The sequence below is a fragment of the Argentina silus genome (assembly GCF_951799395.1).
Source record: "Argentina silus genome assembly, chromosome: 3".
Lineage (NCBI taxonomy): Eukaryota > Metazoa > Chordata > Actinopteri > Argentiniformes > Argentinidae > Argentina > Argentina silus.
The window spans coordinates 105,001-132,500 of record NC_139657.1 but is presented as its reverse complement, the minus strand read 5'-3'; the positions used below and the strand labels follow the sequence as shown (position 1 = coordinate 132,500).

General features: G+C 48.7%; 3 protein-coding genes across 3 annotated transcripts in view; 1 reads left to right on the top strand and 2 right to left on the bottom strand.

Annotated features, from left to right (window-relative positions):
- The window catches only part of necab2 (N-terminal EF-hand calcium binding protein 2), a gene marked incomplete at both ends in the record, with an annotated part of 19,188 nt that extends 18,227 nt beyond the window's left edge, over positions 1–961 (top strand). The window contains one exon of the mRNA XM_083665631.1: positions 933–961. Coding sequence (XP_083521757.1) covers positions 933–961 — 29 coding nt within the window. The remainder of the gene's footprint in view (positions 1–932) is intronic.
- Positions 962–5,260: 4,299 nt separating this feature from the next.
- On the bottom strand, positions 5,261–11,394 carry slc38a8a (solute carrier family 38 member 8a; the record flags this gene model as incomplete). The annotated part of the gene is made up of 10 exons (XM_083665787.1): positions 5,261–5,363; positions 6,604–6,655; positions 6,731–6,930; positions 7,096–7,243; positions 7,713–7,827; positions 7,990–8,047; positions 9,446–9,550; positions 9,662–9,818; positions 10,004–10,202; positions 11,200–11,394. The coding sequence occupies 10 exons, from the start codon at positions 11,392–11,394 to the stop codon at positions 5,261–5,263; spliced, it is 1,332 nt and encodes a 443-aa protein (XP_083521913.1).
- A 5,452-nt stretch (positions 11,395–16,846) lies between these two features.
- Positions 16,847–27,500, bottom strand: part of mbtps1 (membrane-bound transcription factor peptidase, site 1) — a 21,010-nt gene continuing 10,356 nt past the window's right edge. Inside the window, exons 12-23 of the mRNA XM_083666885.1 lie at positions 26,549–26,693; positions 25,421–25,609; positions 25,099–25,274; positions 24,670–24,785; positions 24,386–24,542; positions 23,257–23,381; positions 23,066–23,143; positions 22,814–22,954; positions 18,688–18,819; positions 18,408–18,534; positions 18,125–18,255; positions 16,847–18,016 (exon numbers count right to left, since the gene is read on the bottom strand). Of these exons, the coding sequence (XP_083523011.1) occupies positions 17,814–18,016; positions 18,125–18,255; positions 18,408–18,534; positions 18,688–18,819; positions 22,814–22,954; positions 23,066–23,143; positions 23,257–23,381; positions 24,386–24,542; positions 24,670–24,785; positions 25,099–25,274; positions 25,421–25,609; positions 26,549–26,693 (1,720 nt within the window). The 3' untranslated portion in view covers positions 16,847–17,813. The remainder of the gene's footprint in view (positions 18,017–18,124; positions 18,256–18,407; positions 18,535–18,687; positions 18,820–22,813; positions 22,955–23,065; positions 23,144–23,256; positions 23,382–24,385; positions 24,543–24,669; positions 24,786–25,098; positions 25,275–25,420; positions 25,610–26,548; positions 26,694–27,500) is intronic.

Sequence of the window (27,500 nt, the reverse complement as noted above, 5' to 3'; positions counted from 1 at the left end):
TAAATTTGAAATATAGGTTTTCAACTAAATATTTGGCAAAACATTAAATACTTAAATCAAATCTAAATATTTTATTCCAAAATAAATGTTAAGTGACGAAATAAATATGTAATTAATATTTTATATCTGCAGGGCTAAATTAATATGGCAGAACAAATTATATATTTCATCTAAATTTTAAATCTGGATGAACAATTTATGTTTAGCTCAAAAAACAAACATTTACATTAAATCTTAAAAATATCATAAAATATTTAACTTAAATCTAAATCTGAGATTTAGACTTTACAATATTTACTGATTTGCTATAGAATTTGACCATCAGTTTACTGAAATCTGGCAAAATGTGAATCTCAGATTAAGATTTGAGTTGGATATTATTTATTATTTATTATTATTATTATTTATTATTATTATTATTATTATTATTATTATTATTATTATTATTATTATTATTATTATTATTATTATTCAGTATATATATTTAGATATAATTTAAATATTTCATTTTAAAAAGTTAAACATTTAAGATTTGATATAAATACTTGAGTGTGTTCAGACTCAGACCTATAAATTAAATCTGCTAAAAAGGAGATTTAATTTTACCAGATTTATAAATTCAGTCTGATTTCTAAATATTGTTTACAAGCGGCACCCCGTAGACATGTGTCCTTGTGGACCATGATCTGATTGGCTGAAACAATGGAAGGATTCAATGTTTGTGGGCGGGGCCAGAAGGTGACTGTGCTGAGGGTGTGGAACTAACCAATCAGATGAGCTGCTGGGACAGACAGAAGGAGGCTGGAGAACCAATCTGGTTTTCAGAATTTAGCTGAAAATCCACTGCTAATCCTCCTCCTCTTCCCCCCTCCCCCTCCCCCTCCTCTTCCCCCCTCCCCCTCCCCCTCCCCCTCCCCCCTCCCCCCCTACAGCTGCCTGGTGTAACCTGAGCAGAGACTGATGAAGGAGAAGTTGCTTCACCAGTCCTGAACACTCCCATCCTTAACCCCTCTCTCTCTCTCTCTCTCTCTATTTACTCCTCCACTCCTCCTCTCATCTCTCCCCCTTCCTCCCCCTCTCTCTCTCTCTCTCTCTTTTGTAAGTAATGTTTACACCGTGACTGTTTGAGGCTGAGTGAAAGCCAGTGAATGTTGAACAGAACATTGAAGCCACAGGAACTCCATCCATGCATTTCTGTTCATGTAACCTGTAACGTAGGGGTCACCTCGGGGTCAAGTAGCCTCCACCTTCATGTAGCCTTCAGGACATGAGAGGAACAATTTCCCTTTTCTGAATTCCAAATTGGCCCCCTAGCCCCTCCCCTTTAGCACCTCACACATAGCCCCTTAGCCCCTAGCCTCTTAGCCCCTTAGCCCTTAGCCCCTAGCCCCTACCCCTTCCCCCTAGCCCCTACCCCCTACCTCCTAGCCCTTAGCCCCTAGCCCCTACCTCCTACTTCCTAGCCCTTAGCCCCTAGCCCCTACCCCCTACCTCCTACTTCCTAGCCCTTAGCCCCTTCCCCCTAGCCCCTACCTCCTACTTCCTAGCCCTTAGCCCCTAGCCCCTACCCCCTACCTCCTAGCCCTTAGCCCCTACCCCCTACCTCCTAGCCCTTTGTGTGTAAGGACTAGTGTGTAGGGGTTAGGAGTTAGTGTGTAAGGGTTAGTGTGTAGGGGTTAGTGTGTAGGGGTTAGTGTGTAGTGGTAATAATAATAATATATGCCATTTAGCTGACGCTTTTATCCAAAGCGACTTACATTGCAGTGAGTGCATACATTTCAGTATATATGGTCCCAGCAGGAATCAAACCCACAACCTAAGCGTTGTTAGCGCCATGCTCTACCAACTGAGCCACAGAGGACCATGTATGTAGTATGTAGGGGCTAGTGTGTAGGGGCTAGGGGCTGGTTTGGGATTCAGCCCTGCATGTCTGAGAGGAGAGAGGGAAATCTGTCCGTCTTCTCCTCCGTCTGTGGTGTAATAGGCAGTGATGGAGAGAGATATTAGTAGCTGTTTAGTAGCATTCTGCATATGAAAACGTTCTGTTATGATTCTGTTTGTATTGACGTCCTTAGTGGTTCAGATGTCCTCAGAAGGAGGTGTGGCTTCAGAAGCTCCTCCCACATCCCTGTTGTTAGGGGAGGGGGCCGTAGAAGCTCCTCCCACATCCCTGAGGTCAGGGGGAGGGGCCAGTATTAATCTGCATGACCATGTGACCGAGTTTCCCACCTGACCAAAATGATCTCCAGTCTCAGACACATCAGCTCATCATGGTTGTCGTAGTAACCACTAAAGTCAGGTTAAGTTTGTCGAAGTAACCACTAACGTCAGGTTAAGGTTGTCGTAGTAACCACTAACGTCAGGTTAACCCTTCGTTAGATCTCTGACATCTCCTGCACTGCGGGGTTCAAACCTGGGTCCCAGCACCTAACCGCCCCCGCTAACCAATCACCAGAACTGTACCAAGAGCAGATGTCCCACGCCCATCAACCAACCAATGATCACCAGTAGAACATTCACCCACCAACCAATGACGGAGGAACCTCGTCCAACAACCACCTCGCCTCGCCCCCCTGGGCTGTCCAATCAGATGGAGAGCCTGGGCCGTCCAATCAGATGGAGAGCCTGGGCCGTCCAATCAGATGGAGAGCCTGGGCCGTCCAATCAGATGGAGAGCCTGAAAAGCACAATGTATATGAATGAATATTGTGGTTGAAGTTTTTGAACGTATTATAAATTATCAAATGTGTTGATAAAGTGTTAACTATAAAATATAGCATCACTCATCTGTATCTGTCTTTAAAGGGAGCTACCATTGGTTATAGTTCTAGAGAGGTTTAACAGTATACAGAGTAACCAACCAATGAAAATCAAGAGAACATTCACCCACCAACCAATGAAAATCAAGAGAACATTCACCCAACTAATGAAAATCAGGAGAACATTCACCCACCAACCAATGAAAATCAGGAGAACATTCACCCACCAACCAATGAAAATCAGGAGAACATTCACCCACCAACCAATGAAAATCAGGAGAACATTCACCCACCAACCAATGAAAATCAGGAGAACATCTATCCACCAATCCAGTGACAGAATCCCACTCTGGAGCTGAAACTGTTATATTATCTATTATATTCATTCACCAAAAGCATTGTTTATGAGACACTGTTGAACCTGTTGTGTACACTGTATAACATGCTTATAACACATGTATAAGATCACGTCACGACCAGGTTACTGCAGTCTAAGGAAGGTTTAGGTATTCTACCAACGGTTAGGGCTGAAGGTTTAAGAGATGTTCAGGAGACGTTTAGGAGACATTCAGGAGAGGTTGAAGGTTTAGGAGACATTCAGGAGAGGTTAAAGGTTGAGGAGATGTTTAGGAGAGGTTGAAGGTTGAGGAGACGTTCAGGAAAGGTTAAAGGTTTATCAGAACCAGAGGAACTGCTGCCTGTTCAGAACCGTCTCAGCCTCAGACGCTCCCTGAGAACCCAGAGTATTATAATGTAGCTGTGATGATAACTATAGTAGCACGCAAGAACCCCCCCCTCACCCCCCCACACCCACCAGACCCCCCCAGACCCCCCCACACCCCCCAGACCCCCCCACACCCACCAGACCCCCCCTCACCCCCCCACACCCACCAGACCCCCCCAGACCCCCCCACACCCCCCAGACCCCCCCACACCCCCCAGACCCCCCCACACCCACCAGACCCCCCCAGACACACCCTCACCACACCAGACCCCCCCAGACCCCCCCACACCCACCAGACCCCCCCAGACACACCCTCACCACACCAGACCCCCCCAGACACACCCTCACCACACCAGACCCCCCCAGACAGACAGACAGACAGACAAACAGACGGACAGACAGGAGCATGATTCCCAGCATGACCTTTCATAGAATGTCATAGAGTTAGTATTCATAGAACTGACGTTCCACGGTGGGGAGGCTGGTGGAGGTAGAACACCAGGGGAGGCTGGTGGAGGTAGAACACCAGGGGAGGCTGGTGGAGGTAGAACACCAGGGGAGGCTGGAGGAGGTAGAACACCAGGGGAGGCTGGCGGAGGTAGAACACCAGGGGAGGAACAGAGGGGTATGAAACACGCCAGCCGTCTTCTTTAAAGGAAGATCAGGTTTCAGTCCGGAGCCAGTATGTAAACAACCAACACAACTGTCATCGTAATGCTCCAATGACATCAAACGACGTTCAGTTGCTATGGTAACACCACCTCAGAACTCCAAGCAAGCAGAAGTGATCGTCACCATGGCGTTTGTATGTCTCAACGACACGGCAGCCATCTTATGTGGATGAATCCGTTCTTTGACTTACATTTCTATGATCACCTGACGATGACATCCCTCTCTGGAACACTCCTGGCCCCTCCCTCGACTCTGCAACCTTGTTTTACCTTGTCCTCCTTCCTTCCTTCCTTTCCCCCTCTCTCCTCTCCTCCTCTTGAATGCATGTCATAATGAATGTCCAGTAAATTCTTCGCTGTAGATTTTAGCGATGCTTCTTTCAACGGGTTTTGTGCATTTCTTATTTTTCTTTTATAGTATTCCAATAAAGTAGACAAATAAATCTATGAATAGAAAATGGCATACAGAATGAACATTCACTTTTATGGCAATGTTTAATGAAATACTAATTCTTCTACTTATGTATGTTTCAGTAAAATGGCTTCTGTCTTTGGGTGTAGAGACGGAGATGCAAGTATTATATTTCGTCTTAAAAACTTTGTTGAAATTCTAGACAATGTAGAGTGATGCAATTCAATAAAACTGTAAAAATGAGGAACAGGCAGATTGTTGTCCCTGAGATACACAACAAAGGTATGTTCCATATAAAACATTCTTTAATTCAAACATTCAAACAAACAAATCTCAACAAACACACAAATCCTCCTACACACACGCTGTTCCCAGTCCATGTACAAACTATCATAAATACAAACAGTGAACATCGCTGTCTTCTCTCTCTCCACCTGGTGGAAACGCTCCTCCAGGCTAAGCTAAGATGTGGCAGAACTCATTCAATAACAAACTAAAGTCCTAACTATAACTGTAGTGTCTAGGAAGTAGGGGGCTAGTGCCTAGGAGGTAGGTGCTAGAGGGTAGGGGGTAGTGCCTAGGAAGTAGTGGGTAGTGTTCAGGGGGTAGTGGGTAGTGTTTAGGGGGTAGTGTCCTGAAGGAGAGGAAGAGGCGGGACATCCTGTTGAGCTGCATGACGGCAGTGGTGGTGATGTCATATCCTGTGGAGGAGCTGCATCACAGCGATGGTGGTGCTCTGGCCGAAGATGAACGCCCCGCAGATCAAAGTCACCATGCCCCAGGTTGTCATGACAACCCTGGGAGGGAAGAGAAGGATATGACATCATTAGTTTTACCCTCTAGACCCCCCCCCCCCCCCCCCCCCACACACACACACTTTCAGTCATACAATAAAGTCATTTAAAATCAACAATACTTAAACCAGGGAAGGTCAAATCATTTCAACAAGAACAACCAGAACCCTAACCAGAACCCTAACCAGAACCCTAACCCTCTGCTTCAGCGTCTGAGTGGAAAACAGAGGTCGTGTCTGCAGGTCATCAGGTGAGAGCCAGCTAGCTAGTGTCTTCTGTAGATGATATTTTTCACCAAATTAGTTTTTTTATTAACTAGCAAATCGCTTGCATTTACATTTACGGCAATTAGCAGTCGCCTTTATCCAAAGCGACTTACAACAAATGCATTTGTTTAAGTGAATCATCTATCCAATAGTCATCATAAGATAAAGTAATCAATGCTCAGACCAGGGTTAGGGTTACGGGTTAGACACCAGGGGCCATTGGCAGTCGTAATGCCAGAAGCCATTTTATTTATTTATTTTTTATTATTAACAGGAGAGAACTTGTACAGGGGGGTAGTGGGGGTGAAGAGGTCTCTAGGGTTAGGGTTAGTACAGGGGGGTAGTGGGGGTGAAGAGGTCTCTAGGGTTAGGGTTAGTACAGGGGGGGGTAGTGGGGGTGAAGAGGTCTCTAGGGTTAGGGTTAGTACAGGGGGGTAGTGGGGATGAAGAGGTCTTTAGGAGGGACTCTTAAGATGTAGCCTGAAGAGATGGGTCTTCAATCAATTGATTGGTATCAATAATGACTAGACTGGCAGGTTTATTTCTTGTTTTCTTTTAGTAATGAGTTGTATTGCTGTCCCACTGACAGCCGTACCATCTGATGGTTGGTTAGGATTCATGACATTGTGAAGGGGAAACTAAAATTAAAATAAAGTTTCGCCTCTCATCTTTATCTCCCATAAATGAACTTGGAATTGACATCTATCCTTAGATAATTATTTACCATTCCTTCAGACAGAAGTTGAAGGTATAAGTCCAGTAAACTGCATGTTGTAGAATTCTATTGAATAAAGGATTGAAGAAGGAACTACGAAACTACTGCTTCTAGCACCGCCCCCTCAGGATTTAATGGCATGTGATTGGTCAGCTGGGGTAGGGGGTCACCTTGGTCCGACAGCCAAGGTCTGGTAGGAGAAGAAGTGGAGAGAAAGAGAGGAGGAGGAGAGGAGAGGAGATACTGGAGGGGTTCATCTCACCTGGTCTTGCAGGAGACAGGCTCTGACTGCATGGCGAAGACCAGACACAGTCCTACACACACACACACAGTTAATCACTGCTGCTACAAATCAGGTAAGTGTGTGTGTGTGTGTGTGTGTGTCTCACCTGGGAAGATGAAGATGAAGAAGGCACTGATGCCTCCGATGACGCTAATGACCTTGCTGATGTCAGGGATGAACATGGCGATCAGCATCGTCACAGTGATCCACGCCACGGTCAGCCCCACCCGACTACGGCTCTCATACGCCTCTGTTACCACGGTGACACGCCGACGCACAGTCAGAAGGGGGTCCTGGATGACTGACCTAGACAGACAAGACAGGTAGGCAGGCAGACAGACAGACAGGTCAGATGGAGACAGACAAGAGGCAGACAGAAACATGGTTGAGTGATGATGGAGAGTGTGTGTGTGAGGGAGAGAGAGAGAAAGTGAGAGAGAGTCTGAGTCTGTGTGTGTGTGTGTGTGTTACCTGCCCAGCAGTAGTATTATGGGGTAGATGGTGATGATGGAGATTCCAAACAGTAACCTAGCGATGAGCATCAGCACGTCTCCGCCTGTGTATGACATCAGAATGTCCGCCGCCACATCCTTCCCAAACGTCAGGTAACCATACGCACCTGGAGCACACACACACACACACACACACACACAGTACAGATCAGTGATCTTCACGCCTGGAGAGCTGCATGCCTAGTGTCTAGGGGCATAGGGCCTAGTGTCTGGGGGCATAGGGCCTAGTGTCTGGGGGCATGGGGCCTAGTGTCTGGGGGCATAGGGCCTAGTGTCTGGGGGCATAGGGCCTAGTGTCTAGGGGTTAGGGTCTAGGGGCATAGGGCCTAGTGTCTAGGGGCATAGGGCCTAGTGTCTAGGGGCATAGGGCCTAGGGTCTAGGGGCATAGGGCCTAGTGTCTAGGGGCATAGGGCCTAGTGTCTAGGGGCATAGGGCCTAGTGTCTAGGGGCATAGGGCCTAGTGTCTGGGGGCATAGGGCCTAGTGTCTAGGGGCATAGGGCCTAGTGTCTAGGGGCATAGGGCCTAGTGTCTAGGGGCATAGGGCCTAGTGTCTAGGGTCGTGTTCAGGTCTCACCAGTGAGAGAGTAGATGATGAGGCAGAAGATCATGGAAACCACAGAGATGAACACCCAATGGGAGAGCTTCTTATTCTCCATGCTGCTGTAGATGGTGATGGACGCCTCATGACACTGACGCACAGGAAGTAGACAGGGCCGGAGAGGAAGTAGACAGGAGAGGGGTCACACCGTTGTACTGGAGTCTAACCCACTCTCAGAGGAGAGCAGAGCAGAGCAGACATCTCAACCAGGTCTAATAAGTCTAATACGTAGTAACAAGGTGTTTCTACTCACCTGGAAGCCAAAACAGATGGTGGGAATCACACTGAACATCGACGACCACGAACTGATCCTAGAGACACACACACACACACGTGCACACACACACACTCCTGTGATGAGGCTTGTTCGTGGTAACACATGATCTGACCCTTTAAAAGGTCAGACTCACTGCAGCCAACTGTGACCTTCTATGAGATCAGTTTACAGATCAGAGATTAAAAAGGGGCAATCTGGGATTCAACAAACAAAGCGGTCATGGGGCGAGAGAAATAAAACGGCTCTCATTCATAGACAGAGCGATAGTTATAGTAGTATAGTAGTAGTTATAGTAGTATAGTAGTAGTTATAGTAGTATAGTAGTAGTTATAGTAGTAGTTATAGTAGTATAGTAGTAGTTATAGTAGTATAGTAGTAGTTATAGTAGTAGTTATAGTAGTTATAGTAGTTGTTATAGCAGTATAGTAGTAGTAGTTATAGTAGTATAGTAGTAGTTATAGTAGTAGTTATAGTAGTTGTTATAGCAGTATAGTAGTAGTAGTTATAGTAGTATAGTAGTAGTTATAGTAGTAGTTATAGTAGTTATAGTAGTTGTTATAGCAGTATAGTAGTAGTTATAGTAGTATAGTAGTAGTTATAGTAGTATAGTAGTAGTTATAGTAGTATAGTAGTAGTTATAGTAGTGTAGTAGTATAGTAGTTATAGTAGTAGTTATAGTAGTATAGTAGTAGTTATAGTAGTATAGTAGTAGTTATAGTAGTATAGTAGTAGTTATAGTAGTAGTTATAGTAGTATAGTAGTAGTTATAGTAGTAGTTATAGTAGTTATAGTAGTTGTTATAGCAGTAGTAGTTATAGTAGTATAGTAGTAGTTATAGTAGTGTAGTAGTATAGTAGTTATAGTAGTAGTTATAGTAGTATAGTAGTAGTTATAGTAGTATAGTAGTAGTTATAGTAGTATAGTAGTTATAGTAGTAGTTATAGTAGTGTAGTATCAGTAGTTGTAGTAGTAGTAGTAATATCAGTAGTTATAGTAGTAGTGTCAGTATAATAGTAGTAGTAATAGTAGTTGTAGTACAGGAGTAATATAGTAGTAGTAATACTAATTGTAGTATGGTTGTAGTAGTAGTATAGGAGTAATATAGTAGTCGTGTAGTTGTACTAGTAGTATCGTAGTAGAAATGGTTGTAGTAGTATCAGTAGTTGTAGTAGTACTAGGAGTAGTATCAGTAGTAATAGTATAGTAGTGTAGCAGTAGTTCAGTAGTAGTTTAGAAGTAGTAGTAGTATAGTATCAGTACTAGTAATATAGTAGTAGTAGTAATAATATAGTAGTAATAGTAGTAATATAGTAGTAGTAGTAATAGTAATAATATAGTAGTAGTAGTCATATAGTAATATTATAGTGTAATATAGTAGTAGTAGCAGGTGTTTGTGAGAGAGTGTGAATGAGAGAGTGAGTGTGAGTCTCACCCACTGCTGTAGAGGGGGGAGATGTGGACCTCGTGGTCTGGTCTGGTGTGGTACTTCACTATGATGGCCACCGTCAGATAGGTAGCAGCCAGTGTACCCAGAGCACTACACACAGACACACACACACACACACACACACACAGTGTGTCAGACCTGATGTACCTCAGTATGGTGAGGCTGGTGTGTGTGTGTGTGTGTGTGTGTGTGTGTGTGTACCTGATGTACTTCTGGATGATGATCTCCTTGGGGATGGAGAGAGGAAGGATGAGGAGGAGGCAGAGGAGGAAGAGGGCGAAGCGGTGGTCTGTGTACCAGTAGTAAGGCATGTCTTCCTCTGGCAACCCAGTCACCAACTCATACAGAGAGATACACACTGACACACACACACGATTTCAGTTGACATGAAAAGAGTTTGTGTTACCTTTCTCCAGCTGGTCCTCCACTATGACCAGGTGTGTGTGTGTGTGGGGGGTGGGTGTGTGGGTGTGTGTGTGTGTGTGTGGGGGGGGGGGTGTGGTGTGTGTGTGTGTGTGTGTGTGGGGGGAGGGGGTGTGTTACATTTCTCCAGCTGGTCCTCCACTATGACCAGGAAGGCGACGGAGATCATGAAGAGGTTGAAGACGAAGCAGACCTCACACAGCTGACCAATGGCAGCACCACAGACCTGCCTCACCACCGCCTGATAGGTGCTCTGACCACTGATGCAGGAGGAGTAACCCAGGATCACCAACCCACTGATCAGGAACACCAGAGACACCTGGGGGGGGGGGGGGGGGGGCAGAGAACAAAACATAAGAAAAAAAATTGTTCTTAAATAAAAGGGCTGGGGGGAGCCAGGTCGGAGCCAGGGGGGAGAGGGTTGGGGGGAGCCAGGTCGGAGCGGGTTGGGGGGAGCCAGGTCGGAGCGGGTTGGGGGGAGCGGGTTGGGGGGAGCGGGTTGGGGGGAGCCAGGGGGGAGAGGGGGTGAGGACAGGCCAGGGTGGGGGGGCGGGGGGCCTTAGACCCTGGCAGACTACTGCTGGTAGAGATGATGATGATGACCCAGTTTAAACCAGACAAATTAAACTGCTTCTAAAAGCAGAAATATGATCAGACGCTGACGCAGGATGTCGTTTGATTGGTGACACCTTGACTTGTGTGTGGATATGATCAGATCATAGTTCACATAAGGAGATAGTGAGCAATAATCTAATTAAGAAGGAGATTGGGACCGTCCGGTTTAAGACAGAGCAGTCGGCGTCTTTAACTCACTGAAAACATGTCTGTTTGTATCCTGGGGACATCAAACAAGTTGTATCAAGACGCAACAATGTTCTTGTTTTTATTATTATATTGCATTACACAGTTTGACTGTTGGTTGTCGTATTGTTGAAGCGCCGTCCCCCTGTATCCATGTCACAGAAATACACGTTGTTTCACACGCAATTAACAAACCCCCGCGGTGGGATCAAGTCGTTGTTGAGGAGTTGCTGCCAAAAGCATTTCATTCCAACGTATCCTGTATATGGGCTAAATAAACTTTGATTTCAACCTGATTAAATTAGCGAATTCATTCAATCATTGACTGATCAAAACTCGCTCACCGTGATAATGACCTCCAGCCTTCTAGAATCAATCATGAGCTGACGGACACTCCATCCAACTCTGCAGAGTTCTACTCTCCGGTGACTTTGGTTATAAAACCTACAGGACATTTTATTACAAATCTGCTTAATAAAAACAGGCGAAACTCGTTGTTCTGTCTTATCTGTTACCATCTCCACGGCCACGGCCGGCCGGACGCCTCCCGCCCTCTCGAAGGCCCAGGGGAAGTTGAGGAGGCCGGCGCCCAGGGCGGACTTCAGCATGATGAACACCGCTCCCACCGAACCGAGCCTCGCGCCGCCGGTGCCGGTGTCGAAGGCCGGTTTGGTCAGCAGGCTGATGCTCTCTCGCGCCAGCTCCTCCATGCTTCACCGGTCAGACTCACGCTCCGAAACCTCCGGTAGAAAGTAGAGACTCGTGGCCCGGAGAGATACACGGTGTGTTCACTATCAAACGGAGAGGGGAAGAGGGAGGTGTTGATTGGGTGTTTGCCGGGTCGCCAAACCAATCAGAATCACGTGGTCTACTATTTCTATTTCCGATCCCGAAATTCAACGCCTCTTATCAATAACCACGTGCTGCCTACAAATATGGTTTCTCTCTCCCCCCCCCCTCTCTCTCTCTCTCTCTCTCTTCTTTTCTCTCTGTCTCTCTGTCTCTCTCTCTTCTTTTCTCTCTGTCTCTCTCTCTCTCTGTCTCTCTCCCTCTCTGTCTCTCTCTTCTTTTCTCTCTCTCTCTCCCTCTCTCTCTCTCTGGTCTTACTTCAGAAGGTCATTAGACACCAATGGGAGGTGGAATGTGTGTTTCATACCTGCTCTCCTGGGGAGAGGAGGGGAGGGGAGAGAGAGGTATGTAGAAGAGGAAGGGGGTATGAGAGTGCTGGTAGGGGTGTGTGTGTGTGTGTGTGTGTGTGTGTGTGTGTGTGTGTGTGTGTGTGTGTGTGTGTGTGGGGTCAGACTGTCGTCTCAATGATGTCAGCAGAGTCGCTGGCTCCGAGGCTGCTGGGAACTCAGGCCATGTGACCTCGTCCAAATCCACCTAAGCTCTGCTAGCTTCGTTACCTCTCCCCCTTCTTCCTCTCTCCCCCTTCTCCCTCTCTCCCCCTTCTCCCTCTACCCCCTTCTCTCTTTCTCCCCCTACTCCCTCTCCCTCCTCCCTCTCTCCCTCTCCTCCCTCTCTCTCCCTCCTCCCTCTCTCCCTCTCTTGCCCTCCTCCCTCTCTCTCCCTCCTCCCTCTCTCCCCCTTCTCCCTCTCTCTCCCTCCTCCATAAAAAAGGTAAAACAATGTAACTGTTTTGGCATTTAAAATGTTAGATTATTGAAGATGTACAGTGTTTTATCAATGTGCAAATAGTTAAAGTCCTTTAGGAACAGCAGATTACTAGTTGCAGTAGGAACAGTAGATTACTAGTTAAAGTCCTTTAGGAACAGTAGATTACTAGTTACAGTAGGAACAGTAGATTACTAGTTGCAGTAGGAACAGTAGATTACTACGTAGTTAAAATCCTTTAGGAACAGTAGATTACTAGTTGCAGTAGGAACAGTAGATTACTACGTAGTTAAAATCCTTTAGGAACAGTAGATTACTAGTTGCAGTAGGAACAGTAGATAACTGTCACATTTCCTCCCACCCTCCTGGACTGTACCGTTAAGTCTCTTACTGTCAGGTGATCACCAAGAGCATATCACATTTACCATCCCTTGTGCTCGGTTACCCTGGTTACACAAACACAACCCGCAAATAGACTGGCTTTTGGGTAAGATTCGCTCCTGGAGTGATTTTTGCCACTCGCACTGTCTACTCTCGGCCCCTGCTCCCTCTATCTCCGACCCACTGCCCCTGCCTGAGTCTGTGAATCTCCTCTGTTCCGCAGGAATACCACAACCTCGCTCCTGTGTTCAGCAAACACCATGCCTCGTCGTTGCCACCGCACCGTCCCTATGACTGCGATATGGACCTTCTGCCTGGTGCCTCCCTGCCCAGTGGTCGGCTGTACAATCTGTCCCAGCCGGAGCGAGAGGCAATGGAGACATATATTCGACTCTCTTGCTGCAGGTGTCATCCATCCTTCCTCCTCCCTGGTGGGCACAGGGTTTTTCTTTATGGGTAAGAAGGACAGATCACTGAGGTCATGCATTGATTTCCGTGGGGTTAATAACATCAGTCAAGAATAAGTACCCTCTGCCTCTTATCAGCTCTGCTTTTGCCCCCCTCCACGGGGCGTTCATATTCTCTAAACTGGACCTACGCAACGCCTACCACCTAGTCCGCATCCGGGAGGGCAATGAATGGAAAACGGCATTTAACACCCCCCCCCCCCTTGGACATTTTTAGTATTTAGTGATGCCTTTTGGATTAACTAATGCCCCCGTAGTTTTCCAGGTCCTGGTTAATGGTGTTCTGCGTGACATGCTGAATCGATTTGTTTTTGTTTACCTGGATGACAGGGTAACAGATTTTTTCTCAATCCCTCTCGGACTGCATGTACTGCATGCTCGCCAAGTCCTGCAACGCCTGCTGGAGAATAAGCTTTTTGTTAAGGCAGAAAAGTGTGATTTTCATGTCTCCACGGTTTCATTTCTGGGATACGTTATCGCCCCCAGGACAAGTGCGTTTGGATCCGGCCGAGGTGTCCGCTGTGGCAGAGTGGCCCTCCCCGGCAGGCCTCAAGCAATTACAGCGGTTTCTTGGATTTGCAAACTTCTACCGCAGGTTCATCCGGAACCACACCCAGGGTCCTGCTCACTGCCCTCACCTCCACTTCTACCCCCTTCCTACGGACGCCCGCGGCTGAGGCCGCTCTCAATGAGCTCAAGCGCTGGTTCGTCTCCGCTCCTGTCCCCGTGCAACCCGGCCCAGCGCTACAGTTCGTAGTGGAGGTGGACGCCGGACACGGGGGGTAGGGGCTGTCCTCTCTCAGCGGTCCCCGTCTGACAACAAGCTCCATCCCTGTGTGTTCTTCTCTCGCAAGCTCTCTCCCCCAGAAAGGAATTATGATGTCGGCAACCAGGAGCTGCTCGGCGTCAAAATGGCTCTGGAGGAATGGCGGCGTTGGCTGGAGGAATGGCGGCGTTGGCTGGAGGGAGCTGATCAGCCTTTCGTGGTGTGGACCGATCACCGTAATCTCACTTACCTTCAAACTGCCAAGAGGTTAAATGCCCGGCAAGCCAGACAGACTCTATTTTTTGACCGTTTCAATTTTACCTTGACTTACCGCCCGGGTTCCCGCAATGTGAAACCTGACACTCTGTCTCAGCTGCATTCCGTGGAGGAGACGACGTCGGAGCCGGATCCCATATTACCACCTACCTGCTTCGTCGCCACTTTCACTTGGGAGATTGAGTCTCTGGTTAAACAGGCTCAGAACCAGCAACCCAACCCAGGTAACGGACCTCCTAATTGCCTGTTTGTTCTTAACTCTGTCCGCTCCCAGGTTCTTCTATGGGCTCATTCATCACGTCTCACCTGTCACCTGATATCAACCAGACGCTCGCCTTCTTCCGCCAATGGTTATTGTGGCCCACTATGGATGCGGATGTCCGGTCCTTCATCGCCGCCTGCATCATCTGTGCCCGTAACAAGACGTCCTCCAGACCCAGCTCCGGTCTTCTCCGTCTCCTGCCAGTTCCCCGTCGTCCCTGGTCCCACATAGCCTTAGACTTTGTCACCGGTCTCCCCCCATCTGATGGTAAGACTGCCATACTTACAGTTATCAACCGTTTTTCCAAGGCTGTCCATTTCATTGCCCTACCTAAGCTTCCCTCAGCAAGGGAGACCGCCGACCTCATGGTCATCCACGTCTACTGTCTCCATGGTACCCCCTCTAACATTGTGTCTGACAGAGGCCCCCAGTTCGTCTCCCAGGTGTAGAAGGCGTTCTGCAAGGCTCTGGGGGCCACTGTCAGCTTGTCTTCTGGATACCACCCGCAGGCCAATCAGAGCGGACTAACCAGAAAAAGAAGAAGAGCAGACAAAGAAGAGTAGTGGGGATCGAACCAGCAACCTGCCAACTGCTGGCCGGCCTCTCTAACCGCTAGGCTACCCTCTCTAACCGCTAGGCTACCCTCTCTAACCGCTAGGCTACCCTCCCTCCCTTCATGTTCACTCCACTTTTCATGTCTCTCAGATAAAGCCTGTCTCCTCAAGCCCTCTGTCCCCCCCAGTGCCCCCCCCCCCGGATGATTGACAACCACCCTGTCTCCATGGTCCGGCGGCTGCTGGACGTGTGCCATGGGGGCCATGGGTTTCAGTATCTGGTGGACTGGGAGGGGTACGGTCCCGAGGAGCGAACGTGGGTCCCCCGCGCCCATATCCTGGACCCGAGTCTTATCCCAGACTTTCATCGCTCCAACCCGAACAACCCAGATGTGCATGAGGTGGCGCCTGTAGTACGGGGGGGGGGAACTAGTCTGCGCCAGTTCCTCCCTCTCTCCTGTCTGTTTGTGTTGTGTGTGGGCGTGGCCAGGCTCTGCTTCCCTGTCACTCATCTGCTCATCACCTCGCTGGATTTAAACCTGGATTCCCGTCCACTTGCCAATCCATTCCACTCGCCAGCTCGTTGTTTCCAAGTTAGTCTCGTTCATGGCCGCTTAATCTCATATTGATTCTTAAGTCCTAGTGTTTTTGTACTCAGTCTGATCATTATCTCTTTATGCTCCAGGACCTCGACCCAGTTATCCACCTACCTACCTGCCTGTCAGCCTGCCTGCCCGCACTACCCACCTGCCCTGCCTGCCTGCCTAGTCTACCCTGTCTGCCTGCCTGCATGTCTGTCTGCCTGCCTGCCCTACCCCGTTTGGCATTCCACCCTGTTATTCCGTCATTAAATAACGTATTATTTTATATTTGTGTCCTGACTGTTTCGCGCCTGGGTTCATTAGCTCTGACCTTATCAATAACTAGTTAGAGTAGGAACAGTAGATAACTACTTAAAGGTTGTTTTTCCAGTTGTGTTTGTGCTAGCTCAGGTTTGATTTGTTTTCTAATTCTTTGTGGGTCTGAAGGAAGTATGTGTCTCTAATATGACCGTACATCTGGTAGGAGGTTAGGAAGTGCAGCTGGGTTTCCACCTCATGTTGTGGGCAGTGTGCACAGAGCCTGTCTTCTCCTGGGAGCCAGGTCTGCCTATGGGACCTTCCTCCAGAGCAAGGTTCTGCTGGCTGAATCTGGACATCTCTCTCTCTCTCAATTAAATTCAAAGGGCTTCATGGGAAACAACCGTTCACATTGCCAAAGCAAGTTACATTTCAAACAAACAAAAAACGTGTCAAAAGAACTATTCTCTGTTCTCTCTCTCCCCTCTACCTCTGTTCTCTCCACTGCCCCCCCCCCCATCCTGGGGTCAGTTCCCATGTCCCCCTGTGTTCAGCCAGGCGGGGGCCAGGGCAGCATGACAGGTTCACATGGAGAGAGGTGGAGAGGGGGGAGTAGAGGGGAGGGAGGTGGCTCGCCTGCCTGATTAAACCTGTATCAGGCAGACAGACAGATGCTAACACCTAGCTGCTTCTGTAGGTAATTAAGTCTCAGATCTACCTTTCTAGGCTAACACCTAGCTGCTAGGTGAATCACTCTCTCAGATCGAGCTAGCTATGCTAACAGCTAGCTGCTACTGTAGATCTACCTAGCTATGCTAACAGCTACTGTAGATCTACCTAGCTATGCTAACAGCTAACTGCTACTGTAGACCTAGCTATGCTAACAGCTAGCTGCTACTGTAGATCTACCTAGCTATGCTAGCTGCTACTGTAGTAGCTACTCAGGGCTGTTTATGGAGACAGACCACTGTATGTTACAGGTTACCACGGCGACAGATAGAGATAGCCAGGAATGAAGCTTTTTAATACAGGAGATATATTTATAGCAGTTAGCCAACGCTACGTCATTGAAATCACGATGCAATATCAACACAACGTCAGACCAGAGCTCATTATACAAAATATAAAAACAAATAAAGACATTAACATTCAATGAAGCATCCCATAATAGTGTACAAAACAGATGAGAGGTTGCCATATCAACAGAGGAGGTCTGGAGATCATGTCAGTCCATCTGGTCATATGGGGGGGGGGGGTAGGGGGGTAGAGGGAGGGAGAGAGAGCCTCAGTAGATGTGACCAGGGGTGTAGTGAGACAGAGAGGTCTGGTAGATCTGACTGGAGGTGTCAGGAGAGAAACGCCAGTTCAGTTAATAAATATTAAAGTTTAACAACAGACAAGTTTCAGTCCGGGTCCATTTGGTCCAAGGAGGGAGAGGAGGAGGAGGAGTAGGAAGGGAGAGGAGGAGGAGGAGGGAGGGAGGGAGGGGGAGGAGGAGGAGGGAGGGAGGGAGGAGGAGGGAGGAGGAGAGAGGGAGGGAGAGGAGGAGGAGGAGGGAGAGGAGGAGGAGGAGGAGGGAGGGGGAGGAGGAGGAGGAGGAGGGAGGGGGAGGAGGAGGAGGAGGAGGGAGGGAGGGGGAGGAGGAGGAGGGAGGGAGGGGGAGGAGGAGGAGGAGGGAGGGAGGAGGAGAGAGGGAGGGAGAGGAGGAGGAGGAGGGAGGGTTGTGGACTGGTCCATCAGTCCTCATCATGATGGCAGCTCCAGCCCAGACCAGGTCACCGCTCTAGAACCCAGGACCATTCAGCGGTCTAGAACCCAGGACCGTTCAGCGGTCTAGAACCCAGGACCGTTCAGCGTTCTAGAACCCAGGACCGTTCAGCGTTCTAGAACCCAGGACCGTTCATCGCTCTAGAACCCAGGACTGTGGGCCTGGTGTCCAGTGCTGTGGTCTGGTTGTGGTCAGGCTGGGGTCAGACGGTGGGGTTCTTGCCCCCCTGCGGTGCCCCCTGCTGGAGGTAGGTGGGGCGTTTGACCCGGGGCTTCCTGCGTTTGGGCCGGGTCTTGGCCCTGGTCAGCTGGACCAGGAAGAAGGACAGGACCACCATGGCCCCCAGGAAGGCAAACATGGGGATGGTCTGACCCACTTCCTGGTTGTAGCGCCCCGGCATGATGCCTGGAGGAGGGCACAGGTCAGAGGTCAGGGGTCGTGGGGTTGTGTGTGTGTGTGTGTGTGTGTGTGTGTGTGTGTGTGTGCGCGGTGTGCACGCGTGTGTGTTCTCACCTCCAGGGATGTCCCAGGCCCCGCTCTCCCCAGGAGAGAGAGGTCTGACCTGGGGCCGGTAGGGCCGGACGTTGGGCAGAACCACCTTGTCCACGTCCACCGAGAGCAGCTTCTGATGCTTCCACAGGTTACTGAGAGAGGGGGGGGGGGGGGTTACAACCATAGATATACAACTGATTCACTGACAGGGAGGTGGGAGGGCGGGGGGAGGTGGGAGGGAGGGAGGAGGTAGGGAGGGAGGGAGGGAGGGTGTGTGTGTGTGTGTGTGTGTGTGTGTGTGTACCTGGGGGCGGTCTCGTTGAGGGGCTGGGGCTTGGCCCAGGACAGGTGAGGGCAGGCAGGGAGAGGGCGGGGCTTCGGCTCGCCCAGGTGACCCTCCAGAACCTTGGAGTAACGGTATAGGTGGTTACCTGAGGAGGGGAGGGGCATGTTACACACCACTACCACACATAACAGACAGCGGGATGTGTGTGTGTGTGCGTGTGTGTGTATATAGAGGTGTGTGTGTTTGTGTGTATATCGGTGTGTGTGTGTGTATATAGGTGTGTGTGTGTGTGTGTTACCCTCCAGTCTGTCAGGTAGAGGGTGGTCCAGGCCAGAGGGGGGTGCCACCCTGCTGGTAGAGTGTGTCAGGCTGGGGGGCGTCATGCTGTAGGAGGTGAACTGGAGCAGAGAGTCCAGCAGCCAGAAGCAGTCTGGGGGGGGCAGAGAGAGAGAGGGGGGTTAGGGTTAGGACTACAACTACAAACCCTGAGAACTACAACTACACTTAGCTGAGTTAGCTCAGACAAAGACACAGCTAAATGATGATGAAAGTTTCACTATAACCTTCCCAAAACTGGATAAGAGAAAGACAGTTCAAAATAAAGCAACCGAACCGCACCAGCCTGGCCTAAATTCAGTGCGATGCCTAAACAGAATGGCGAACCGCACCAAGCCCACTCGACGCCAAACGCTAGGCTAGCTAAAGCTAAAGTAGCATAGACCAGCTGGATTAGCCTGTCGCTAAAGCCAACACTGCCGCTAAAGAACGATTCCTACCAGAGTCCCTAACCCTACCCCTACCAGAGTCCCTAACCCTAACCCTAACCCTACCCCTACCAGAGTCCCTAACCCTAACCCTAACCCTACCCCTACCACTACCAGAGTCCCTAACCCTAACCCTACCACTACCACTACCAGAGTCCACGGCCAACAGCTCGCATAAACCCTAACCCTAACCCTACCACTACCACTACCAGACAGCTCTGATTGTAGGAGATTCTGCTATAAGGGACATAAGCGGTAAGAAGATCAAAACATGCTACTTCCCAGGTGCGACGGTTAGTGATGTCAATCAGAGAATAACCACAATTGTATTGGAAAATCCAAAAATTACCCAGATCAATGTGTTTAATGATATCCGCAAAGAACAATCAGAACTTTTAAAGAGGGATTTCACTGAACTGTTAGACACACTGGACATTAAATCATTCATCAGTGGACCCCTACCAGCAGTTGATGGGGGTATAAACACATTCAGTCTCTACTTGGACTGAATACATGCAGGTTTTCAAGAGTCTGCAATGAAAGAAGAAGGAGCTTTATTGACAATCTGTTCTGGGGGCGCAAATATCTTTTCAAAGCAGATGGCCTCCAACCAAACAGGTCTGGCTCAGGACTATTAAGAGACAATCTTCTCTTCTCGCTTTCCCACACATCGACCCGACCCCAGTCAGACCCCAGGCCTTGAAGAGAGACAACAGCCCCCCCCCCCCCCATTCATCCTCCCCCATTGACGCACAGCCCATGTCCTCCCCCAGTGGCTTGGAGGGAGACAACAGCCACCTCCCTTCGCCCTCCCCCACCAACGCGCCCTCCCTCATCGACGATGTTGGCTTGGAGAGGGACAGCCACCACCCTCCTCTGCCCTCCCCCATCGACGATGACCACCACCCTCAACCCTCCCCAGCTACAACAACACCCCCCCTCAAACCTCTCCCAGATCGACTGCCTCCTCCAGTGTCTCCTCCAACTATGGTTTTACGCATGAAATGAAGAAACAGGAATCTGTTGGCATCAAACTTGCATCTGTGTCTATGATGTCCAGCCCAGTACCACCGCCACGACACAGCCGCAGGCAGACAGCCTATCTGCAGAATCCAACAACCAAGCGGAGGGTGAATCCCCCACATTAACGGAAGTAATAACAGCAGTTCTGAATATTACTGAAATAAAAAAGGGTTCAGCCGTAGACGTATCACAAAGGAAGTCTCAGCTGAACCCAAGGTCGCCTACGTCAACGCGTGGCATCTTCTCCATTCCTGTTCTGACTAGTAAGAGGTTAAACAAAGGGTAACTTAGACACACTGCTAACTCAACTAATTTAATAACCATCCCCTGCAAACCAAAATCAACCTTAGAGCCTATGATTGAAGTCAATAACACCATCAAGATGGGTCTACTTAATGTCAGGTCTCTTGCTAACAAATCATTTTTAGTCAATGATCTTATTACCACTTTTAAACTTGATTTTATGTTTTTAACTGAAACTTGGTTGGAACAAAATAACTTCTGATAGAGACAGCTCCTCCCAAGTAGAACTTCTTGAATGTATGTCGATCTGGAAAAAGAGGTGGAGGGGTTGCTGTTATATTTAAAAATGTATTTCAGGGGAAACAGACAGTCATTGGTGATTTCACATCATTCGTGCTGTATTGAAATGTTCCCCCAGAGTTCTCCTATTAATTATCTACAGGCCACCAAAATATTCAGCACATTCGATGACTTTACAGAATTATTGTCTTGCATCTCCACTGACTTTGACTGTCTAGTTCTAACTGGTGACTTTCATTTTCATACTGATGATTTGAATGACAAGGGTGCGAAAGAAGTCTTTGCTATTCTGGACACATTTGAAGTGTCTCAACACATGAAAGAGGCTCCTCACTGGAAGGGAAATACCCTGGACTTCATTAACAACTACAGACCCATATCAAATCTACCCTTCATAAGTAAAATCTTTGAGAAAGTTGTCCTCCAGCAACTTAATAATTTCCTGACCTCAACTGGCTGCTATAACAACTTCCAGTCAGGATTTCGACCTCTTCACAGCACCGAGGCTGCTCTTATTAAAGTAAATGACATCCGTCTTAACACAGGCTGGCAAAATGTCAATATTAATGCTATTAGACCTCAGTGCTGCATTCAACACTATTGACCACTCAATACTTTTGGACAGGTTGGAAAACTGGGTGGGGCTTTCAGGCACAGCTTTAAGTTGGTTCAGGTCATATCTACATATAAGACAGGAATTATTTAGTCTCCATTGGCAACTATGTATCGGAACCAACTAACGTGACGTGTGGAGTCCCCCAAGGTTCAGTCCTAGAGCCGTCTTTATTCAACCTCTACATGCTCCCACTAGGGCTAATCATGCAACATAATAACATTGACTACCATTGCTATGCCGACGACACTCAGATCTATGTAGCACTATCACCGTACGACTATCGGCCCATAGATCTGCTGTGCATTGAGCAAGTCAAAGACTGGATGTGCCAACATTTCCTTCAATTAAATAAGGACAAAACCCAGATGATTGTTTTCGGCGAGAAAAAAGAAAGGCTGAAAGTTACCCAACACCTTCACTCTCTGTCCTTGAAAACCAAAAACCAAGCCAGAAATCTCGGGGTTATTATGGATTCGGATCTACATTTCGACAGCCACATCAAATCAGTAACAAAATCAGCCTACTATCACCTTAAAAACATAGCAAGACTAAGAGGACTCATGTCCACTCAAGACTTAGAAAAACTTGTACATTCCTTTATTACTAGTAGGCTAGATTACTGGAACGGTCTCCTGGCAGGTCTTCCGAAAAAACCTCTTAGGCAGCTACAGCTTGTTCAGAATGCTGCTACTGGAGTTCTTACCAAGACCAAAACATTTTAACACATTACACCAACTCTTAAATCCTTACATTGGCTCCCCGTATGTCAGAGAATTGATTTCAAAATACTGCTGCTCACCTATAAATCACTACATGGCTTAGAGCCAAAGTATATCACTGAAATGCTTCTGCTACACAAGCCTTCTAGACCACTAAGATCATCTGAGACCAATCTGTTAATGGTTCCCATAATAAATACAAAACATGGGAAAGCAGGATTTAGTTACGATGCAACAAATAGCTGGAATAAACTTCCTGAAGACTTAAGACTTGCCCCAACTCTGACCACTTTTAAATCAAGGCTAAAAACGTTCATGTTCACTTTAGCTTTCTGCTAAACCTGAACTACATTGCACTTTTAACTTTTGCACTTTTTACTATAATGCATTTTTTTTTTTTTTTTTTAGCTTTTTAACTTTTGCACTTTTATAACTTTACTCTTTTCTTATTTCATTTTATTGTATGACATGTTTTTATGTGAAGTACTTTGAGTCTGCCTCGTGTATGAAATGTGTTATAAATAAAGTTGCCTTGCCTCACAAACACCTGTAGGGGTGTTGTACCTTTCTGGACTAAACCAAACACCTGTAGGGGTGTTGTACCTTTCTGGACTAAACCAAACAGCGGTAGGGGTGTTGTACCTTTCTGGACTAAACCAAACACCTGTAGGGGTGTTGTACCTTTCTGGACTAAACCAAACAGCGGTAGGGGTGTTGTACCTTTCTGGACTAAACCAAACAGCGGTAGGGGTGTTGTACCTTTCTGCCGGTGGCTGTCGTCAATGCAGTTGGAGTCTCCATATAGGGCGATGCGCCCCCCCCCTTCGTAGGGTGTTTGGTACATCCCCAGGATGGGGACGTTCTCCACCACCGCCGTCTCCTGCTTCAGCACCTCCAACCCTGGGGGGGGGGGGGGGGGGGGGGGGACACAGTCAAACTACCATCTCCATGGTAACAGTGGAGCAGGAGCAGTGGGTTTCTGTGGTAACGGTTGCTGGGTGTGTCTCGTACCTTGATCCTTCAGCGTCTTGGCGATGACAATGCCGTCGCCCGGGAAACGGGCGATGCTGCAGCCGGAGGCGTAGTACACTGAAGGAGAGAGATAACACGTGTGTGTGTGTGTGTGATTGGTGTGAGAGTGTGTGTGTGTGGTGTGTGGTGTGTGTGTGGTGTGGGTGTGTGTGGTGTGTGTGAGGTCCTACTGTCGTGGTCTGCCATGGTGAAGTCCCCCTCGTAGAGCCCGTCGCTGAAGGCCATGCCCCACACAGAGATCAGGTCGTTGAGCGCTGGAATGTTGGCGCCCCCTGTGTCTGGCATCCACCACTGCCTGAGGAGAGTCATTACTGTTACTACTGTCTGAGAGAGTCATCACTGTTACCCACAGGACCATTACTGTTACCTGCTGCCCTGGTTGTGGTAATGTTGTGGTCAGGTTGTGGTAATGTTGTGGTCAGGTGGTAGTCAGGTTGTGGTCAGGTTGTGGTCAAGTGGTAGTCAGGTTGTGGTAATGTTGTGGTCAGGTTGTGGTCAGGTTGTAGTCAGGTGGTAGTCAGGTTGTGGTAATGTTGTGGTCAGGTTGTAGTCAGGTGGTAGTCAGGTTGTGGTAATGTTGTGGTCAGGTTGTGGTAATGTTGTGGTAATGTTGTGGTCAGGTTGTGGTAATGTTGTGGTCAGGTTGTGGTAATGTTGTGGTAATGTTGTAGTCAGGTTGTGGTAATGTTGTGGTAATGTTGTGGTCAGGTTGTGGTAATGTTGTGGTAATGTTGTAGTCAGGTTGTGGTAATGTTGTAGTCAGGTTGTGGTAATGTTGTGGTCAGGTGGTGGTCAGGTGGTAGTCAGGTTGTAATAATGTTGTAGTCAGGTTGTAGTCAGGTGGTAGTCAGGTTGTGGTAATGTTGTAGTCAGGTTGTGGTAATGTTGTGGTAATGTTGTAGTCAGGTTGTGGTAATGTTGTAGTCAGGTTGTGGTAATGTTGTGGTCAGGTGGTGGTCAGGTGGTAGTCAGGTTGTAATAATGTTGTAGTCAGGTTGTAGTCAGGTGGTAGTCAGGTTGTGGTAATGTTGTAGTCAGGTTGTGGTAATGTTGTAGTCAGGTGGTAGTCAGGTTGTAATAATGTTGTAGTCAGGTTGTAGTCAGGTGGTAGTCAGGTTGTGGTAATGTTGTAGTCAGGTTGTAGTCAGGTTGTAGTCAGGTTGTAGTCAGGTGGTAGTCAGGTGGTAGTCAGGTGGTAGTCAGGTTGTGGTAATGTTGTAGTCAGGTTGTGGTAATGTTGTAGTCAGGTTGTGGTAATGTTGTAGTCAGGTTGTGGTAATGTTGTGGTCAGGTTGTTACCTGGTGTTCTCGTCGTAGAACTTGACCTTCCTCATGACAGAGGTGTTGTACCAGTCAGAGAAGATGATGAGGGAGAGGCCCTGGTCCACGTCTCTCCTCAGCTTCGTGATCTCCTCTGGGAAGTACTCCTCCTCGCTGTCCACCATCAGCAGGGTGCCTGGACACGCACGCACGCACACACCACACACACACCACACACACCGGGTTGGAGCAACTCTGATTGGCTGCTAACAACTTGATTTCTTGATCATGCTGTTTCATCAAAGCATGTGATTGGTTCTCACCATACTGGCTGGCATCGAAGCAGGTGATTGGTGCTCCCAGGACTTCCACAAAGTAACCCATGCTGCGCAGGTGCTGGTACATGTCTCTGAAGTTGGTGTGGATGTGGTCTCCATTCCTACACACACACACACACACACACACACACCCAGACAGACACACACACACACACACACACACACACACACACACACACACACACACACACACACACACACACACACACACACACACACACACACACACACACACACACACACACACACACACACACACACACACCAGGATAACATGCACGTGTAGCTGAGGTGGTTTGAAATCATGCTCATGTAACAAGGTAGCCCTGGTGTCCCTGACCCTGACCCCTGACCCTGACCCCTGACCCTGACCCCTGACCCTGACCCGTTGTGACCCCCCCCCCCCCCCCTCACCAGTCCAGAGGGTCGTTCTTCATGCGGAGGTTGTCCCGGGGGAAGTACCCGGGCGGGTAGCGGAGGTTGTGGTATTGGTCCCACAGAACCCTCTTACTGCGGGGGGGCGTGGCCACAATCTTCACCTTGATTGGCAGCTTCACCGTTGATGTCATCTCCTCCCCGCCGACCTGTGACTGGAGGAACACAGGAGGGGGAGGGGTCAGAGGGGAGGAGGAGGGGTCAGAGGAGAGGGGGAGGGATCAGATGAGAGGGGGAGGGGCCAGAGAGGTCACACCGCCAAACAGGCCTACAGTACCACACGGTTACTATGCTGACTCACGTGGTTCTCAGCGGGCGACGCCACGGTAACCATGATGTGTCCCTGGGCCACGCCTTCCCAGGCCGACGCCCTCTTGGCCACAGAGATGGAGACGGCCAGGTACCCCGCCCACGGCCACAGCACCGGCGAATAGGAGACCGCCACCTCGATGAAGTCACCGTTCTGAGGCAGATATGGCTGCCAGATAGGCTGGAGAGAGGAGGGGGCGGGGTCAGAGGGGCGGAATGGGGTGTGTGTGTGTGTGTGTGTGTACGTATATATATTGTGAGTGTGTGCATATACATACACTCACCGAGCACTTTATTACAACACTACTAATACTGGGTAATACTCCCTTTATTACAACACTATACTAATACTGGGTAATACTCCCTTTATTACAACACTATACTAATACTGGGTAATACTCCCTTTATTACAACACTATACTAATACTGGGTAATATTCCCTTTATTACAACACTATACTAATACTGGGTCGGGCCTCCCTTTGCTCTCTAAACAGCCTCAATTCTTCGTGGCGTTGATTCCACAAGATGTTGGAAACATTCCTTTGAGATTCTGGTCCATGATGACATGATTGCATCACGCAATTCCTGCAGATTTTTCAGGTGCACTTTCAAGCTGTGAATCTCCCGTTCTACCACATCCCAAAGGTGTTCTATTGGATTCAGATCCGGTGACTGGGAAGACCACTGAAGAACACTGAACTCATTGTCATGTTCATGAAACCAGTATGAAACGACTTTAGCTTTGTGACATGGTGCATTATCATGCTGGAAGGAGCCATTAGAAGATGGGTAAATTGTGGCCATGAAGGGATGCACATGGTCAGCAACATTACTCAAATAGGCTGTGGCATTCAAGAGATGATTGATTGGTATTAACAGGCCCAAAGTGTGTCAAGAAAACATTCCCCACACCGTTCCACCACCTCCACCATGAGAAGGTGTTCAGGTGTTCCTCCACCATGAGAAGGTGTTCAGGTGTTCCTCCACCATGAGAAGGTGTTCAGGTGTTCCTCCACCATGAGAAGGTGTCCAGGTGTTCCTAATGAAGTGCAGGGTGAGTGTGTGTGTGGTGTGTGTGGTTTGTGTGTGTGTATTGTATGTGTGTGTGTGTGTGTTACCTTGTCCAGGATGCGGCCAGTGACAGCCATGCCGTTGAGGATGGTAACGTTGACGATGGTTGGCATGGCGCCGTAGTAGATGGGCTGGGAGCAGTAGGGCCACATGTAGGGACACTCTGTCAGGTCTATATAGCTAGGACTCAGACTACACACACACACACACACACACACACACACACACACACACACACGGTCAGATACTAGGAAGAGGACATTTGTGAGTGTACGCGCAGAGGCGTGCGTGCGTGGGTGTGTGTGTGTGCGTGTGTGTTATGACATGTTGTTTCAGCGAGAATGATGACCAGGTTGTGTCTATTGTCCCAAACACACCTGACACTGTTGTTGTTGACCCTAATCCTGACACTAGGCCTAACCCTGACACGAGCCCTAACCCTGACACTAGGCCTAGCCCTAACCCTGACACTAGCCCTAACCCTGACACGAGGCCTAGCCCAAACCCTGACACTAGGCCTAACCCTGACACTAGGCCTAGCCCTAACACTAGGCCTAACCCTGACACTAGCCCTAACCCTGACACTAGGCCTAGCCCTAACCCTGACACTAGCCCTAACCCTGACACTAGGCCTAGCCCTGACACTAGCCCTAACCCTGACACTAGCCCTAACCCTGACACTAGCCCTAACCCTGACACTAGCCCTAACACTAGGCCTAGCCCTAACCCTGACACTAGCCCTAACCCTGACACTAGGCCTAGCCCTAACCCTGACACTAGGCCTAGCCCTAACCCTGACACTAGGCCTAACCCTGACACTAGCCCTAACACTAGGCCTAGCCCTAACCCTGACACTAGCCCTAACCCTGACACTAGGCCTAGCCCTAACCCTGACACTAGCCCTAACCCTGACACTAGGCCTAGCCCTGACACTAGCCCTAACCCTGACACTAGGCCTAGCCCTAACCCTGACACTAGCCCTAACCCTGACACTAGGCC